The sequence below is a fragment of the Tetrao urogallus genome (genome assembly GCF_951394365.1).
Source record: "Tetrao urogallus genome assembly, chromosome: 17".
Classification (NCBI taxonomy): Eukaryota; Metazoa; Chordata; class Aves; order Galliformes; family Phasianidae; genus Tetrao; species Tetrao urogallus.
Window position 1 is genome coordinate 10,674,712 of NC_136830.1, and position 18,620 is coordinate 10,693,331.

An 18,620-nucleotide genomic window follows, 5' to 3' on the forward strand; every position below is an offset into this window, starting at 1 on the left:
TCAGCCGATACAGCCGAGGTGCTGAAAGATACAGGCAGCAGCTCCTGACAGCAATAAATACCCGAGGCTAAAAACGAACCAGAGCCACGTGTCCTCTTTCCTAATTAGTAGCTGAAAAAGCCACCATTTAAAGGAAAAAAAAAGAAAAAAAAAAGATGCTATTTATTAGTGCATAAAAAAATAGGTTTGGAATCCCTGTTTAGATTCTCTTTGTCAGATTTCTCCCTGTGTGTGTGTGTTTATTTGCACTGTCAAGCACTGGCAGGACGCTGCCGTGTGTCCTCGCTGTCCCTCCATCTGTCTGTCCTGCTGCAGGCTGGCCACACCAGAGCCAACACGGCAGCTCAGAAGATATCAGGGCACGAGCTCCAGTCCTGCTTGTCCTTGGCCTCCCAGTAGCCGCCTTTGTAGGTGCAGATCAGCTCCCCTGTGATGGGATCCACCTTCCGCTCAAACCACAGCGGGATGTAACCCTCGTAGTCCTTGCCTGCATGGGGAGAAGCAAGGCATGAAGATGAGGTTGGGTACAGGGAAAAACTCCTTTCTTGGAAAAAGTGGTCAGCTGTTGGAATGGGTGCTCAGGGAGGTGATGGAGCCTCTGACCCTGGAGGTGTTTGAGAAATGTGGAGGTGGAATCACAGAATCATTTAAGGTTGGAAAAGACCACTGAGGTCATCCAGCCCGACCATCAGCCCATCTCCACCTCAACCCTCAAAACAATTTGGCACTTAGGGACATCACTAATTATCTTCTGATGGGGATGTGGCAATCCGGCTACAGGTGGCCCATGGGAGGGAGCACTCAGTATGGTGTGATAAAGACCCAGAGAACAACGAAATGTTCGTTCAGTGGGCACGGTAATGATGGGCTGGCAGTTGGGCTTGGTGATCTTACAGCTCCTTTCCAACACAGATGGCTCTATGATTCCACGAATGGGCACGGTGGGGATGGGTTGGTGGCTGGACTTCATCTCGGAAGTCTATTCCAACCTTAACGATTCCACGATGAGCAGTCTGCCCTTCCTCCCCTACCCTAAAGGGTTTCCTTGCAGCCCCTCATTCCCCACCTCACAGCATCCCACCTTCCTCCAGGGCCTCCACAGCCTCAGCCTCCCTCCTGCGGCGCACAGCCCTCTGCTTCTCCTCCAGCCTCTGCTTCTCCACATTGGCCTCGTCCCAGCGGCCGCTCTCCATCAGCCTCTGGTCTGGACGCAGCCGGCTGTCCGTGGGGGCCACGCGCTCCTCGGGCTCATTCAGGGTGAGGGCCAGGCTGGAGAAGAAGTACATGTTCTCGGCGTTCTCCCTGCGGACAGACAGACCTGATGAGGACCACAAATAGGGCTCCCGTCCCTTCAGGTGCTTGTGTCTCACGCCAGCCTTCCAAAAATACTATACCTGTTATTCTGATCCCCAAAAACCACCCTTAAGGAGCTCTGCATCCCACCCCATAAGTGGAAATGGTGCCTTCGGGAGGCTAGGAGGAGATGCCAGTGATGCCTGCAGGGGCTCAGGGGAAGCATAGATTCATTGGTTTGGTATGGAGGAACTAAAAGCAAAGCCAGCATGGGGACGACATCACTCCCTGCCACAGCCAGCAGCCAGGAAAGCAAAACTCCAACCCAAGGAGCACGCCAGACACACAGCAAGCAACACCACAGGACGGGACTCACGGGAGGGGGTACTTCTTCCACAAGACCTTTGGGGACAGCGTCTGGTAGACAGTTTTCTGTTTGCCCTCGGAGCCGGCGCTGCCATGGCTGCTCTGCACGATTTTGGAGCACTCCATCTTCTCGTCCCATGTGCCCGACATGACATAATGGGCTTTGCCATCAGCATCACTCACCACCCCTGTCACCTGGCGGGAGAGACAGCAGTGTAAGAGATGGCTCTGGTGGCTTCTGAAAGCATCCAGAGTCTTCGAGAAGTGAAATACAGTGACTCAAGTGGTGCTCTGTATCCTCAGACATAAGGACAGAACCCAGCAAGGTCCCATGCTGACACAGCCCCTCCACCCTCATCCTCCCCAGTGCCATACACTGGTCCCAGCTGTCAGCTCTGTCCCCAGTCCCCACCTGCAAGGACCTGTGGCACACTGAGTTGCTGGTGCAGCTCCGCAGCCCCATGCTGGCTGCATCCCACCCCAGTGCCAGGACCCCATGAGCCCAGCTGGGAGAACAGAACCCAGCTGGAAGGGCAAAGCCAGGCCAGAAGAAAAAGCAGGGAGATTTTTGGCTACGTACCTTTCGGGGGACATCCCTGGAGAAGTAGCTGTAGGGGGTAAATTTCAGCTGGCATTTATCTTTTGACTTATGGTTAACAATCTCTATTTCACCAGACTAGATAAAAGACACAGAATCACAGCAAGTGAGAGACTTTGCAAGGAGACAAATGAGCCATTAATCGTCATTTGTGCAGCTGCACATCAACCTCAGTGCAGAACTACATCTGCTCCCCACTCCATCCCCTCCAGCCCCACAGCATGACGGGCCCAAGTAAAACACCCCACGCCAGACCTGGCCCCACACTGCCCCGTTTCCCAAAGAGCCCACAGGCACTGACCTGGTCAATCCAAAGCTTGCCCACGATGATATTGTGAACAGTGGAAGTGACTTTCCTCCAGACGTAGTGATTCCCACTGGAGTGAAACTCGAGGTGGATGGCACCTGTGGAGAGCCCTGGGCTCAGGGTGGGGACCGGACGGGTGCCTGAGCACCAAGCACCATGCCTGCCTTCTGTCCTCTAAAAGCTTTCATTTTGAAAGCCCACGAGGAACATGTTGCTTGGTTCTCAGAGTCATAGGATATGGCACAAGCCAGCCCTCATCCCCTTGGCCAGGTCACCTACCCAGAGGCATGATGGAGAGGTATTTGCCCCTGAACTTGCTGGCGATGGTGATCTCCTGCCACAGCGTCCAGCCTCGCTTGGAGAAGACGTGGTGGGCAGCTGCTGGGGGGTGGTGGCTCACCTGGCAGGGAGAAAGGACAGCCCATCAGGTGCTGGCCCCGTCCAGTGCTCAGTCATCGCTGCAGGACCCAAAGAGAGGTGACAGTTTTGGTCCCAAGGATGCTCAGAGGCTGAGCCCGCAGCTTGTCCAGCACTGCAGTGCCTTCCCACGGACACGGACAGGAAAAGCAGATGTGGCTGCAGCACAGCCTGCCTGGTGGCTCTAGGGACACCACTCGAGCGCTGTCCCTTGGAAGGAATATGTAAGCCACCGTGTTCAGAGGTACTTTGCACCAGGGTAATTACAGCCTGAGTGCCCTGAGCAACTGGATTACAACCGTGAGCAGAGCCAAAACCTCTCCATTAAATCCCACTGTCACTGGCAGGAGAAAATCCTATTTGGATAACTGGATTTCAGGCACTGGATTACCAATGCCTCACTCAGCATGTCAGTGGACCAAGGGATGTTCAGAGCCACGGGAACAGCATCTGTCTGTCCATCTATCCATCCCACGGTGCCAGCACAACCCAGGGCAGCACGTGCTGACTGCACCACCAACACTGGGCTGCTTCAAGCCTGCCCCCAGTCTGCCCTTTGAGATGGAGCCAGGATTTAGGCAGATTTAGAGGCTCTGCTAATGGATCAAATGCTCCAGAGCGTGGCAACAGAGTTGTTTTGCTCTGAGTTACAGCAAACCGAATTTTGGATGAACCTCTCCAGCCCCCACCATGCGTCAGCACCCAAAACTCATGTACTCGTACACCCAAGGCAGCTGGAACAGGCTGGACATGGAAGGGTCAGAAATGCCAGAAAGTAGAGTCAGCAGGGATACAAATCCTGGAGGTCACCTACCAAAGCACCTTTACTCCCTTGATAGCTCTCACTGGCACAGAGGGGCACAGTATGACCTAGAGCCTGCTCCACATCTGGACTAGCAGCAGAACCCTTTCCACACGTTGTGCCCTTCTGAAGAGCTATCTAGGCTGCCTCCTCTGGTCAAAAAAGGTTCCTGTCTCCCTCTGAACAAGGTGCAGCATCTCCAGAGCACTGCCAGAGGGGATTGGGCACCTGGAGGACACAGTTTGCAAGCACAGCCCCACAGAACAGCTAACACACAGCCCTCACCCCAGGGGTCTCAGTGCCACCTGGCACTGCAGGTCTTGAATCTACACTGGTTTCTGCAGTGATGGAGGCCATGGGTTTGTTCCTGATGCTGGGAAACGTGATGGTCACTGTCTCTGGGACAACACAGCCACCTCCTGGGGAGCCCAGAGCCCCCCCAAAAATGATCTCCTGCCTACAGCGGTAATAAACAGCCCTGTCCATCCCCAGGAGGATGGGAAGCACCAGCTGAGCATGCTATGCTTTAAAGAGCCAATTTCCTTCCAAGGTCTCAACCCATTATGCTCCATAGGTTTTTCAATTAAGACCTGCTGGTTGATAGATGAGCATCAGATGTACTCTGTGATTAGCACACAGGGATGCTGGAGGTTCTCAGGTTGCCACCAAGCTTGGAAATTAAAACTTTGCAATATAAACAAGAAAGAAACAAGATCTCGAGGCTCCATCCAGCCATGAAGTGAACTGAAACAGGGAGATGCTGCATCTCCTACACAAAAGGGCTGCTTTGACACAAAGAGCAGGACAGGCACACGGAGCCCTTCTGCACAGCTCACCTGCTCACACAGGGAACGGAAGCCCAGCTCCTCCAGCCTGTCGAGCTCATAGGTTTCCCCCAGCAATGGATTGAACGGCTTCGCTGTGCGGTGCACCGTCGTCGAGTAGGAAGACACTGAGAAGGCTGCCACGAAACACATCTGCTCTGTGGAGCTCTCACACTTGACTGCTTTGTCCAGCAGCTCGTGGTACTCCAGGTCCTCTGTCAGCCGCTGCAGCATGGAGAGTGGCTCATTGAAGTTCACCTGCAGGGAGAAGAGTGGTGGTCAGCAAAGCAGGATGGATGCCAGCTGGGCACTCCAGCACCACATCCCGATGCGCTGTGACACAGGGCTGGATGTGGCAGGGAGCTCTGCACAAGCACTGCCTCTGCAGCGTCAAGTAAATGTTAAATAAAACAAGAGACTCACACTATAACGTGCTCCCTGAACCATAGCACAAGTGCCTGAGGGCTCTGGAGTGCCCAGCTGGGCTGAGCTGGGAACAGCCGGGCTGGGAGCTGGCAGCCCATGAGCTAACCCAGCACTGTGGCAGGTCATACGTGCCCCAAACCCCTGAATGATCCTGAGCAGTGAGCCCAGCTCTCTGCTGGGAACATCCCACATCAACGAGCATCCCTGAGCACCTCCATCACTTCCATCCCTGAGCCCAGTGAGTGACAGAACCCTAAACTCCCATTTAGGGGCACCGATGAAAGCCACGCAGCACAGAGCAACGGGCAGAGGGACAGCCCTGTCCCAGGGGAAGCCTCAGCTCACCTTTTTTTCCAGCCCTAAATCGTAGCTTTGTTAATTAGAGATGTTTGCAATAACACTGCCCAAACCATTGCTGCAAATGGGAAAAAAATAAGTGCTTGACTTCAGCAATTCTTTGTATCAGAAACAAGTGAAATCATTATAAAAAAAAGGACAAGTGAGATATTTTCTGTTGCATGAGTGGAAAGTCTTTTGCCTCCAAACCATCTGAAATTCCCTTTTTGCTTCCAGTTCACAACAAAAACTCTATTTTGGAACGAGCAGATGGCTGAAGGATGGGAGAACCACTTCCATAAGCCAAGTTACATGCTTTATATTAAAGAAAACAAACTCCAGACTGTTCCACTCTGGGATTTAGTCAGTAAGCAATCTGACAGCATCCAAGAAAGGAGGTTATGTAGCAAAGGCAGCAAAGCATCCACCGAGGAGCACAGCAGTGCCAGCTCAGCAGAACCTCAGGAGAGATGTAGGCAGCTCAAACAACAAAGCAGCAGCTGCATCCCACACCAGCACTGTCACACAGCAAAACCTTCCAGCAGAGGGATGAAGATGACCTCCTCCCAAGTAATGCAATGTTCATTCAATTCAAATGAAGGAAGGCAGTGTGTGCACGGGGAGGTTTTCCATGCATCACATCCCCTGGGACATGCAGCCTTGCATTGCTGCCAGGCTGTGGCTGCTCTGGTGGGTCTGAATGTTAGGAAAGGTAGAGATTTCCTCTCTCAGCACCACAGCTGCTGGTATTTCACATCTTGAGCTGTTTTCTGTACCCTTCATGTCGTTATCTAATCTTGATGCTGTTGCAGCAATGCTAACTGACAGTGCTGGGCTGCAGCTCTCAGCTGGCAACAGCACAAGGAAGGGACAAACTCACCCTTCAACTTCGAGTGTATCAGGTACCATTCTAAGACATTAAATCTATTCTCCTGTGCTTGTCAGGACGTGGCAGGTTCTGGGGAAATGAACTGCTTGCAGTGGCACCCATGCCACACTTACTGGGCCGGTCAAGACCTGCAAGTGACCCATCAGCCTGGACAGGGCTGGTGTGCTCTGGAAACTGCTTTCTGTTACAGTTTTGAGGGAGGTTTGCTACAGGCAGTGTTAGGTCTGGGTGGGTAGCAACCAGCACAGCCCACTCCAGGTACGAACCAGCAGTAGGATACTCCTGCACTCACAGAGGATGAGAAGTTACACATTTCTAGTCTAATAACAACAGGGATTTCTCCTCCACTTTTCCAAATAGCAAGGTCCCCACATCTTGCCCTGAGTGAAACACTTGCATCTGCAGAGATTCCAGGTGCCCTGGTTCCCTCTTCCTCCCTGGGTTTGCAGATGCTCAGGCAATGCCCCCCAGCTCCAGGGTGCACCCCATAAGCACATTGTGGCCCTCCACAGCCAGCACAGAAGCAGAAATCAGCCCTAAAGAAAGAGCCAGCCTGATGCAGACAGCCCCTAATGCAACAGCAGAGCCATTTACCACAAAACAATCAGCAGCACAACTCCATGCTGAGCATCCTCTTGCTTGGCTGCTCGAGCTTTCTGCCTGTGCTGGTTCTTCAGAGCACTGGACAACTCACATTAATGGCAGCCAGACCCCAGGCTGGGTTTGCCACATGCTCTCTGTCCTGCTCAGAGGCTGCTGCAGCACCTGCAGGACTACCTGGAGCAGTAACCCAAATGCTCTGCGCTGAATCAAAACCCTGAGGTCAGCAGCTTCAGCATGGCAGCAACACCCCTGGGGCTCACTTACAGGCATGGGGATCTTGGAGAGCTCTTTGCCAATGCAGTTCTTCATGATGCTCCAGAGGTTAAGGCTGTAGTTGGGTTTGTCAGGGATGCGGCTCCGTCTCCTTTTCCTCGGCAGGAGATCTTTGCAGGACTCATTGTAGCTGCTTTGATTTGAGCTTTCAAATACCTGCAAAAGCAAGAGGAGGAGCACAGGTCTAAGCAGCGCTCACCCAGCCACGGCCAGGGAGCCAGGTGCAATCCTAAAGCCATTTCATCTCACTGCACATCTCACCCACTCTGCCCAACTCACGCTGTCCTCCAGGTTCCAGTCCTCAGGGTGGCCCTCGCTGGCCCCGCTCAGGTTACTGCCCGAACGCCTGTGGGGACAAAGTGCCACCTGGTGAAGGTGGGAACAGCAGTGCAGTACAGCCACTACCACTCAGGTGCTGTCCCAAAGCCAAGCACAACACCCAGCAGGCAGTCTTTCCCATGCTTTTCCCATGAGTTTCACCAAACCCCTAAGGCTGCAGCTCATACCTGTGGTGCTTGGGGTCTGCGGTTACAGTGATAAAAGCTGGTGCATCCTCCATGGCATCAAAATACTCCGTCTCTTCATCTTCATCACTGGCTTCTCCTTTGGCAGACTGCACACTCCCTGGTGGCACAAAGGGGTTGAGATGCTCAGCTGCTGCCAGTTCCCTTCCAAACCCACTGACACTCACTGCCACCACTGTCTCCTCCTCTGTCCTCTCCCATTGCCAGCAAGCCAAAAGCCTGAGCCACGTGCACACCACAGACACCAAACAGGAGGGGACTTCTGAGACGTGGCACTGCCCCCTGCAACAGCCTCACTGCAGGTACCAGCTTCAGTGCTCTGCCACACAGCCTCTGTTCCAGCAGCCAGGATGGCACAGTGCTGACCACCTCTGAAATATCCATTCCCACACCTGCAGCTATTTTGTATTAAACCACAACCTTACGAGGTGGGCAACTTCCCATCACAGAGCTGTGGGTGGTGGTACTGCGAGCATCTGTGTGTCCTGCAGAGCTGTGTGCAACACCAGGAGGAAACCTCCAGCTCCATCCCCATCCCTGCTGCACCCCATGCTGCTGAGCCACCTGCAGGCAAGGCACAGCCACCTCCTTGTCCCTGTGTCCCTCTCAAGGAGCAAGGATGCCCGCTGTGATGGGCTCAGGCTGCTGCTGTGGCAGGCACTAACCTCCAGCAGCTCACTGCTTCCTTAAGCCCATACACTCTTTTAAAACAAGACACAGCTCTACACGCAGCTTTTGGCCACCAGGCTGTAACAAACACCTCCTCGGGAAGGAGATTTGGCACTGCTATCCAAAAGCCATTTGATTTTACTGCCCGATAAATAACTTTTGCAAGCAGCAAACGAGTCCCAGTTGGGACACGAGCCACGCTGCAGCTGTGAATTCAGCAGCATTTGGGGATTCCTGGGTTTCCTCCAAACACCATGGCCTGAGATGTGCCCTGTTAGCAGGGATAAGATTTGAAACAGCACAAGCAAGCCATGGTCCAGGGGTGCAGCACTCTCACAGAGAGCACTGCCCGTGCCTCCCCCCCATCCCCACCCACTGGGCTCACCCTTGGCAGTGCCGGTGCTGCCTGTGCTGCCCGGTGCCCCACGGCAGGCTCTCTCCAAGCTGTTGTGCTGCTTGGCTAGCTGCTCGATGGTCTCCTCCAGCCGGATCCGCTGCTCCCGCTCATACTGCAGTGCCCGATGCCATTTTCGGCTGTGAGTTTCTGCTAAGTCCAGGAAATCACGGCAAGCCTGCAGGGGAGGAAGGGAAAAATCAGCTGAGAGAACTGTGAGCCCAAAGCTTTGCAGGATTCCCACAACCCCGGGGCTAGGAAAAACATCCCCAAAGTTGGGGAGCCCCGGCTGAGCTCATATAGATGTGGACATCCCCATCCTGGAGAAGTCAGGCAGGACAGCAGGTGACAGCCCCAGAGCCCCCAGCAGGTGCCCTTTTCCAGGGAAGGGGACCCACCAGACACAGGGACATGGACAGATACACCGAGCACGAGAGCCCACAGGATGCTGTGTGCATCCCAGCACCGTGCCTCTCCTGTGCACAGGACATGCAATGGGACATTTCCATGCACAGGATATCCGCTCAGCACAGGGACGCTGCCAGGAGCTGCATGTCCTGTGTCTGAACCTTCCAAGCTCTATTTGTAGGTTATTTTCATATCAGGTTGGGGCAGTGAGCCTCCCCAGCACAGCTGCTTCCCGTGTGATCAGCCCCAGGTTAAGCACAAGGACAGGGCTGCTCCTTCTCTTCCCTCCCCTAAATCTCTGGGACTCGGTATACATTAAACTTCTTGCACTGAGAAGCAGGGAGATGGCACCTGAATGCTGAGTTATTTCCCAGCCACACAACATCAGGGTTTTGGCTCTTGTAACGTGAATGGATTCTAAAAGGGTTTATCCAAGAAAAGCTCTGACTCATCAGGTTCTTTCAAACCTTTGGCCAGGATCAAGATTTGAGTCTCATCCAGAGGAAGAAGTTTTTTGCTTAACGCCACCAGAAACGCAGCACAATGCTGCAGGCAAGCAGCACAGAGCAGCAGCTTTCACGTTTTCCATTTCCGACTTTAGGAAGCACTGCTATGACTACAGAGATCTGCACCAACCTGAGCTCCAACATTTCCCCATGCTGGTCCCCATTCCCTTGTTACCAGGCACCCCGTGCCCTAATGCCCCGAGTGCCTTCACGCGCAGCTGCAGGCTGGAGCCTTCCCAAGAAAATCTCTCGTTCCTCTATGAGCTTTCCTCCCAGCACCCATTCAAACTAAACCACGTCGAGCTGGCAGGCTCGCCTCTCCTATTACGCTGATGCATTGCAATAAGAGGATGAAAGCAGAAGGGTAAGTAATCAGATAGCAGCGTGACCTTCCCCACCCAGCAAAGCTTATTACCTGCTCTGAAGGTCTCCATCACGACCCCAAATACCCATTTAGTGCTGCTGGCTGGCACCAGCAAGGGCAGTGCCAGCTGTCCCAGCTCCAGGGGCTTTGAAACGCTGCTCTGGCAGCACCCTGCTGTGGCTGAGCACTGATTTTAAGGTGGCGACGGGAAATGGAATGTTTGGGGTGTGACAGGAAACGACAGGAACAGGAGATGGGCCCTCCTGAGCTGAAGTGGCTGAAGGAGAAATCCCAGGACCTAGACGTGGTGCTGGTGTCCCAAAGAAAAGCACATCAGCTCCTCTTGGCCCCTTGTCACCAGCTGGGCTGTCCTCACATTCACTGATGATAAGGAAACATGCGGGTGCCATTCCAGGGCAGCTCTGTGAAGCACCAACCAGCAGCACACCCATGCTGATCCCTGCCCAGGACAAAGAAGCACACACAAAGCGCTGTGCTCTGATGGTCTCTGGGGCTGCAGCCCTCCCCAGCTGTCAGAAGCAATCAAGCCCTCAAGCCCTGCTCGCTGCTGCCTTCCATCAAAGGATGTGGCACGGCTTCTTTCATGCAGTTAAATGAGCAAAAAACCCAAAGAGCTGCACCTTCCCCTTCCATATCTTCCCCTTGCAGTTGGCAGGGTGCTGTCTCCAAGCCCTTGGGCACACTGTGGTGGCATGCTGCTGCTTGGCATGGGGACAGGAAGTTCCCTGCTGCTCTGGGACAGCATCATCTCTTGATGGCATCCATCCTGGTGCTTTCTGCAGGGCCAGTGCTGCTGCAGAGCCACAGCTGCCGTGTGCTTTGGAAATAGCTCCAGGAAAGAGCACATCTATGGGCACAAAAATTCTCTGAAGCACAGCCAACAGGAAGCAGCACCAGAGCGAGGAGGAGCTGCCCTTGCCCACTGGTGACTCTGCAGACAGCACTGAGCAATCACAGTGGCACGGACAGGCTCCAGCCCCAAGGCTTCATCCCCAGAGCTGTGGAAGAGCTGGGGCTGCAGCTCAGCCTGTCCTTCCTCACAGGGCAAGACACCATCACAGCAGTGCCATGTTGCCCCGCTCACACCAGCAACGCCCAAAACTCCATCCATGCTCCAGCCACCCTAAAACAACACCCAGAGCGATGCTGCACAGCCCCAAACGTGGGACGTGTCCCGCTCCCAGCCTACCTCAAAGTGGCAGTGGCAATGCTGGCGGGCAGCCTGCAGCATCCATGTCACTATCCATGCACCGCCGCTTCCCGTGCCGGTTGGTGGCTGTCACCTCATCCCCAGCAGTGACAACGCTCTGTGAAGCTGTCACTGTGCAAGGATGTGGCCGAGGACAAAGTGGTGGCCCTGTCACTGATGCCCCCTCAGGCCAATCCTAGTGTGGGTCACCAGCCGTTCATTTCACTTCAAAGGTGCAGACAAGCACAGCCTTTGTAGGAGCAACGCAGAGAAATCCAGCTTATAAAATCCTTATGGGGTGGCAGCTAAATTTAACCTGAGCTGGATTGCAAGACAGAGCTGTAAATCCACACAGTGCAGGGAGAACGGCCGTCCTCAGGGCCATCCCTGGGGAGGTCAGCAAGTGAGAGGCCCCCCAGCAGGGCAGGGGCACACAGCAAAGCCATCCTATAGATAACAGAGCCATCCGCATCATGCCCCATACAGTGGGAGATTGTTCGGGTCCTTCGGATCAGAGGGGACATGGGATAGGGCACAGCATTTGGTCAGGGTTTGGGTGAGGCAGCTGGAAAATAGGGAAGAAGGAAATGGGAGGAGGGGGGGGGCAGGCAGGGAGGCTGCTGAGTCACCTCTGAGCGGCCCAGAGGTTCACTGTCCATCACCCAGCCCTTCTGGCATGTCACCAGTGAGCACAGATGGCAGCGAGCCCTGCAGTGCAGGCACAAGGTCCTGGGGAGCCCACCAACACCTGTAGGCAGGTGGCAGAGGACTGCAGAGCTCTTCTCTCCTCAATTACGCATCAGGTTCCAACCGAGTGCGGGGTAACGGGGCTGCAAATGCCATCAGAATACAGAGGCACAAGGAGGCTTTGTGGCACAGCAACCCCAAGGCTCCTGCAGATCCCAGTACAGGGAGACACAGGGTGTCACAGAGACCCCGCTGGGATGGACAGATCTAGCAGCATTCACACTCTCATTGCAACACCAGACTGCACAGCTTGCTGCAGACTAATGAGAACGTCATTAACATCCCACAGGCTATACACTGATGTGGCTGACAGCGATGACCCGATGTCTGCTTGAAGACTGATGAGGTGACAAGTGTCACACACCTTGTGGGCAGCGATGAGCCATGCAGAACACACAGATGAAGTGAATCAGCACGGATGCACTCAGGTGAACCATCACATCAGGCTCTGCACCTCTCAGGAAGCCCCATCGAGCAGAGCTGCCCCCAGCACCAACCATACAGCCTGATGATGGATGCCAATGGTGCTTAAAGCTGCACAGGGTCCTGGAGGAACAGCCCCATGGGACTGCTCCGTCACCCAGCGTGGGAGAAGGGAACAGCCAGATGCACCCCATCATCTCCTTTACAAAGGTGCATTATGCAGCAAAGGCTGTTTCTTCATTCATCATGGGAAAGAACATCCTGCTGCTCTGCACGCTCCTGGTGCTGCGTAGATAAGTGCTCCCTTCCTTCCTGGACTCATCAAAAGGCAGGGACACAGCTGTGCTGCTGCTTAGCAGGAAATATCCCAAGGGAAGGGCCATTTCTGATCCTCTTTTTAGCTCAGAACACATTAACACCACGTCAGTGCTCCGGTCACACAGCACAACACAAAATGTAGCAGCTTGCACTGAGAGCAGCGAGATGCACGTGGAATTTGAACCAGGAGAGGGTTTATTTTTCTCTTCATCCCCAGTGGAGACGGAAAGCAAAACGGGAAACGCAAGGAGCGCAGGATGGAGCTGGTCTGAATCCCACATCAGCTCACACACAGCTGGATGGCAAGGATGGTGAGCGCAGCACCCACAGCCAGGACACATGGAGCAGCAGTGCAGGGGAACATCCAGAGCTGCACAGATGGCTGAAACGGCAGCAAATCCCTACAGAGCCCTCAGGGTGACCCCAGCTGCTCGGCAGCATCCTGAAAGGAGGGTACAGGTACGCCAAGAGCCGCTGCTGCCCAGCACAGGGCTGCAAGAAGGGAGCTGTGAAGTGCAGGGCTCAGCTCAGAACACCACCAAAAATAACAGTGCATGGGTATAGGGAAGATCATTAATGCCTCAGCGTGGAGGCATGGATCAGAGCTGCTCCAGCCCACACCTTAGTACACAGCATGGAGAGAACCCAACGCTCTTCCCAGGTGCTCCCTACAGGGTGACACACAGCAGGGCCCTGCCAGCACCCAGCCCTATTGCTGCACCCAAACCTTGCTGTGGGGGCTTGTTAAAGCAGCCCCTACAAGGGCAGGCTGCAGGGAGCCTGTCCCACAGTCACAGAAGCTTTAGCCAGGTGCCCCTCGCCAGGGTGAAGCCTCCACGGCAACCCCAGCCCCACTCCCAGCAGCTGGGGCCATGTAATCCAGCCCTTACAGGGGATTAGAGTGGGGACAGCAGCAAATCCCCCAGTGTGGCTATGTTAACGAGGCTCCTATAATCCCTCCAGCCCAACAGCCACACTCAGTAGGATGAGGAGCCGGCCCAGCAGTGATGCTGGGATGCATGGCAACTCCTGCTCCTTTGGAGCCCCAGGGCAGCACACTGCTCCCTAGCACTGTCCCAGCTCAGCCAAGGGACCTGGGTGCAGATCTCCACTTCCAGGTTTGCACTGCCAACCCAGCAACACACGAATGCCTTTATAGGTAACTGGAGAGCCAGGCTGCAGAGCCAGCATGCAGCCTTTAGTGATTTCACCTCCAGCCCTTGCCTTTGGTGAAATGTTGTAGGGGAAGGAATGGGGTTTGTGTCCCAGCTTTTAGCAGTGCAGATCATCCCAGCCCCTCGGCCCCAGCCTCCTTGCTTGCCGGGGATTAGGGCTGGGATGGAGATTTAATCCCAAAGCTGTGGGTTTTCTGGGTCGGTGACATGGTTTCCTATGCGCTGATCAGAGCACTGGAGTGCAGCACAGATAACTGACACAGCTCATGCAAGGATGGGCTCTGAGAGCAAAATCAGCACGTGTGATAGGGTGCAGGGCTCCTCCAGCCCCATGGGTGTACTAGGCTGAACTGGGAGTGCCATGCATACTGGTAAGGGGCAGGAGGGAGGTGAGATCCACGCTTCTGCTGTGTCTGCAGTGGGTTTAGGGGACTCCTGTCAGCTTTAAGCAGTCCTGCAATCCAACATAGGCACAGGCAAGGGTTAAGCTGTCCCTGCAGCCATTCACAACAGTGAGTGTGGTGCCACTGGGAGCACGTGCTGCACATCAGTCTGCTTTAACAGCGAGGCCATTTTAGGAGCACAGATTAATCACAGCACCGTCCCGCAGGGACAGAGGATGCTCAGCACTGCATTAATACACAGCAAATTTGGGCAGGACTGGAGCAGCCCATTCCCAGCCCTAGGGAACCACATCCTTCAGCAAGTCACAGAGATACCAAGGCTGTGCCCACCATCCTCCCAGCGGGCTGTGGGGTGCACTCAAAGTCTCCAATGCTCAAGGTAACTACTGCTGTGATTAAGAGAAATCCCCCTGGGGAAAGCAGTCTGGCCTCTTGTAGGGACAGTCCTTTGAGTCCCGGTGACCATACAGACCTCGTCCCCAAATACAACTCCACGAAATCTCAGCATCTCCAGCCCCACAGCATACCCTCACTCTTCTCTGCCTTCTCTCCTCCTGAGGCCGAGCTGCTCCTGGAGCTCAGAACTCACCCAGCAGTCACATGCAGCCGACCCTGCTGCTCCCTACGCTCACACCACAATCAAATCCAGAAACTACAAAGAAAAAGAAAAAAGAGGAAAAATGAAGACAGCGACAGTTACACTCAGCACATGGCTCAGCCGCCTCTGCTTTGTTGTAGCAAAATCCATTCCCATTAAAACCCTGTTTCCAGCAACACCCACAGCACACCGAGCTCTTCCTGCCGCCCCAGCCTAGTTCCCTTGCCACGTCCATGGGGCTGCCGCCTGCTGCCCAGCTCCAAGACGGAGCTTTTCGCACTCAGCCCACGCCACTCTTCGTCTCCGCTCCTCTTATTAAGAGGATAATAATACCCTTAATTAGTTTCTCTTTATTTTTACGCACCTCCCACTCCTCCCCCGTGGCAGATCGCTTGGCTGCGTCTCCTCTCGGATGCTCCTCAAAGTCCCAGCGCCGTCGGGCTCGGCTCTGCCACGTGGCTCTGCCGATGCGTTATTACGCAAGGTTGCAAAATCAGGACAGGAGCAGAGCAAAAGGGTGGCAGGCAGAGGGCTGGGAGCACATTTCGGGGGCTGCCCTGCTGTGTATCCAATCCTTTTGTGTCTGTACTTCTCCCCTCGTGCGGAGACAGCAGAGCGAGGAAGGAGAGGACGAAGATCCCCCCAGCAGAAGGGGGGCTGCAGGGAGCCCCCAGTGGCACGCACAGCACGTTTGCAGCACAGAGGTCACCTTAACAGGCGGCTGCTGGATTTCCATATGCATTTCCTTATTGCCTCCTGCTGCTCCCGAAGCACGGGGGACATTTACATAACCCCACTGGATGGAAACAGGATGGGGATGCAGCACCACTTGTCACATGGGTCCCAAACTGGGAAGGGACCCCATAGAGCTCTGGCCCTTCAGAAGCATACTGAGCGATGGCAGGATATCCGTGAGACAGAGTGCTCCCCTCCGCTGCCAGGAGATGGCTGGGTGCCATGGACTTGTCTGTAGGGACGTCCAACATTTCCTTACAGATTTGCAGGCAGCTCTGCACTCATGCAGCCACCCTAAGAGAGGCTGCCAGCGGGGCTTCAGCAGGTCACAGAGGGGATCACCCTGTGCTAACATGGCAAATCCAGTGCAGAAATGCTCCTGGGGCTGTTACAAGACTCTCTAAACCCTCCATGGGGAGCCTCAAAGCTCCCCCAGGCAGCTCAGCCACAAGCTGATGTACACTGCTCAAAAACCTCTGATATCCATAGCCTCTCATAGTCTGCTGTGGGCTCACCACGCTGAGTTCCTCCCATCTTTTCCTCCCTGTTTGAGTGCTGTTTCACACTGTCCAGATTGCCAAGCCCTCACTCAAGCCTTTATCGTGCCACAACCACCACCACCTCCTCAGCACAGACACAGCAGGTATTGCCCTGCTCACCCTTCCCAAAACTCCTCTCCTGGCTGCTGCTGACACATCCCAATGGCAAACCAAGGCACACTGTGCCAACCCTGCTCCCAAAACTTTACCCAACTCCATACAGGTGCACAGGCACCCCCAAACACAGAGCACTGTCACAGGAAAACCTCTCCCCAGCAAACACCCTCCAGCACCAGCACACAGCTGTCTGGGGGGGCATTCCTCCATGTACACCTAAGGTGGCACATGACCTCTGTTTTGCTCAGGGCTGAGAGAGCTAACCTCCCTTTACAATTCCTTGAGCTTTACCTTCATGCGTTATTCCATGACTGTCAGGCTTCAATTAATTTTATTTTTTTCCCCCCTCTAAATATTTTATCTCATTTTGTTTCTCCCCTTTCCAGGAAGAGCTGTTTCACTGGGAAACGCAGCTCCACACCCCAGAAGGAGCTGTACAAAAGCCCATTGTGAAGCACAGGGCAGGGAGCAAAGAGGGGCTCCAGCAAAGCAGGATTAAACTCCTGTGGGGCAAAATGAGGGTGGCTTCACCAACATCAGCAAAGGTGCAAGCAACAAGGGGATGGGGGTCTGAACCCACAGCAGGCTCTGAATTGCTGAGCTGGCCTGAAAGCCACCCCCAGGAATGGTCCAGAAAGCCCTCTGCGCCCCAACCTCTGCATGTACCATGCTTCACAACCAGATTTGGGGCAGCTCGCCCAGCAAGCATGCTGTAAGGATTCAGCAGAGCCCCGTCCCAGCACCCCAAGGGTTGTGACCATGCTCACCACAACCCTGCGCTGAGGCACGGGGAGGAGATGGGGCTGTGAGAGAGGGAAGGGCAATAGAAGAAAAGGAGGAGGAGATGCATCTCCCTCTGCCTCCGTGCAAACGCGGCGACACTTACGTTGATCATAGCATTGGAGGTGATGCGGAAGAGCGTGGCTCGCTCATTCACAGCCTTGATCTTCTCTCCACTTTCAGCTGGCAGTTTCAGGTTCTCCAGCTCGCTCAGCGAGCGCTGCAGGGCGGCCCCGTGCTTGGCAATCAGGTCATTGCAAGTGCTCAGGTCCTCCAGCTTACTCGAGAGGGTTTTCAGCGTGCCGTGCAGCTCACTCTTGTCTGACTGTGAGGCGGGCTCCTCATCACCCGAGTCATCTGCAAAGGGAGGGATGGAGAAAAAAAAAAAAAGCAGTTTCCATGGTTACCCCTGGACTGTACCAGCGGGCAGGGGGACCTTCTGCCTCCTCCGGCACAGGCTACAGGCTGGGATGTGCCAGGGCAGAAGGAAGGGGCACTGAGCCCAGCCCTGACTCCCCGTTCACCCATCTCACTGGCACCCCCTCTGCATGAAGATGCAGAGTATGGCATAAGGAACAACTTGGGATGGCATCCAGGGGTGTCCAGAGGGCTCCTTCCGCTGCCACTGGGATGCAGCACAGGGCTGCTCAGCCTGAGCAACGGGGTGACGCAGGGTGAGCATTAGGGAAAGGTCCTGCATCAGAAGGCAGTGGATATGGAACAGGCTCCCCAGGCAGTGGGCACAGCCCTGAGCTGCCAGAGCTCAGGGAGCATTGGGATACCATTCCCAGCCATAGGGGTTGGGTTTTGGGCACCCAGCCCCACAACTGAGCCTTGCTCTGCCAGGTCCGCTCTGTGCCAAAGAACAGATAGTCTAAGAAATAGCATCTACCCCCAACCTTCCCCCTGCTTGAGAGGGCAAAAAACCACAGTCAGAATCTCAGATACAACAACAGGAAGGGTTACAGCTGCAACTCCAGAACATCTGAGTGACGAAAAAGAGAAATCCAACCCAAAACAGAGCTGTGCACTCCTTCACACCACCTGGGCAGGGGGAGGTGAGGTTCCCAGGCTCACATAGCAGGGCCAGCACAGGGAGCGCCCATCTTCTATGCACCCAGGCACGTGCTGGGCGTTCCTCCAAGGCCATTCAAGAAGAGTGAATTGGGACAAGGAGGCAGAGCCCAGAGAAGGGCTTGTCCTACACAGCTCAAGGAGAAAGCAGAACAAAACTCTGGCAGAAGCCAGCAGCAATGAACCACAGAACCCTCGGATGGCTTGGATCAGAAGAAACCTTACTGACCATCTGGTTCCAACATGAGCAACAACAGTCCTGCTGCTCCAAGCACACAGGGATGGGGTCAGGGTAGGATGGACGTGATGGGCAGAGGGAGAGAAGATGAGGCTTACAAGATGCATCCCAGAGGGTGCACCAGGCTTCTGCTGCTGGTGACTTGAACATGCCAACTTCAACAGATCTAGAGGGAAAACTTCAGCAATCAGTAAGGAGAAGTAACCAGAACCTCCCGAAGGTCAGCATTCTGTTTCAAGTGTTTTCAGCACTTCTGCAGTATC

At 54.6% G+C, this 18,620-nt stretch overlaps 1 protein-coding gene across 1 annotated transcript in view; it reads right to left on the minus strand.

Annotated features, from left to right (window-relative positions):
• Positions 1-344: 344 nt before the first annotated feature.
• The window catches only part of OSBP2 (oxysterol binding protein 2), a gene marked incomplete at both ends in the record, with an annotated part of 61,188 nt that continues 42,912 nt past the window's right edge, over positions 345-18,620 (minus strand). The window contains 12 exon segments of the mRNA XM_079543933.1: positions 345-487; positions 1,082-1,302; positions 1,670-1,854; positions 2,240-2,335; positions 2,559-2,662; positions 2,844-2,964; positions 4,620-4,865; positions 7,126-7,290; positions 7,414-7,480; positions 7,641-7,758; positions 8,713-8,899; positions 17,152-17,402. Coding sequence (XP_079400059.1) covers positions 345-487; positions 1,082-1,302; positions 1,670-1,854; positions 2,240-2,335; positions 2,559-2,662; positions 2,844-2,964; positions 4,620-4,865; positions 7,126-7,290; positions 7,414-7,480; positions 7,641-7,758; positions 8,713-8,899; positions 17,152-17,402 — 1,904 coding nt within the window.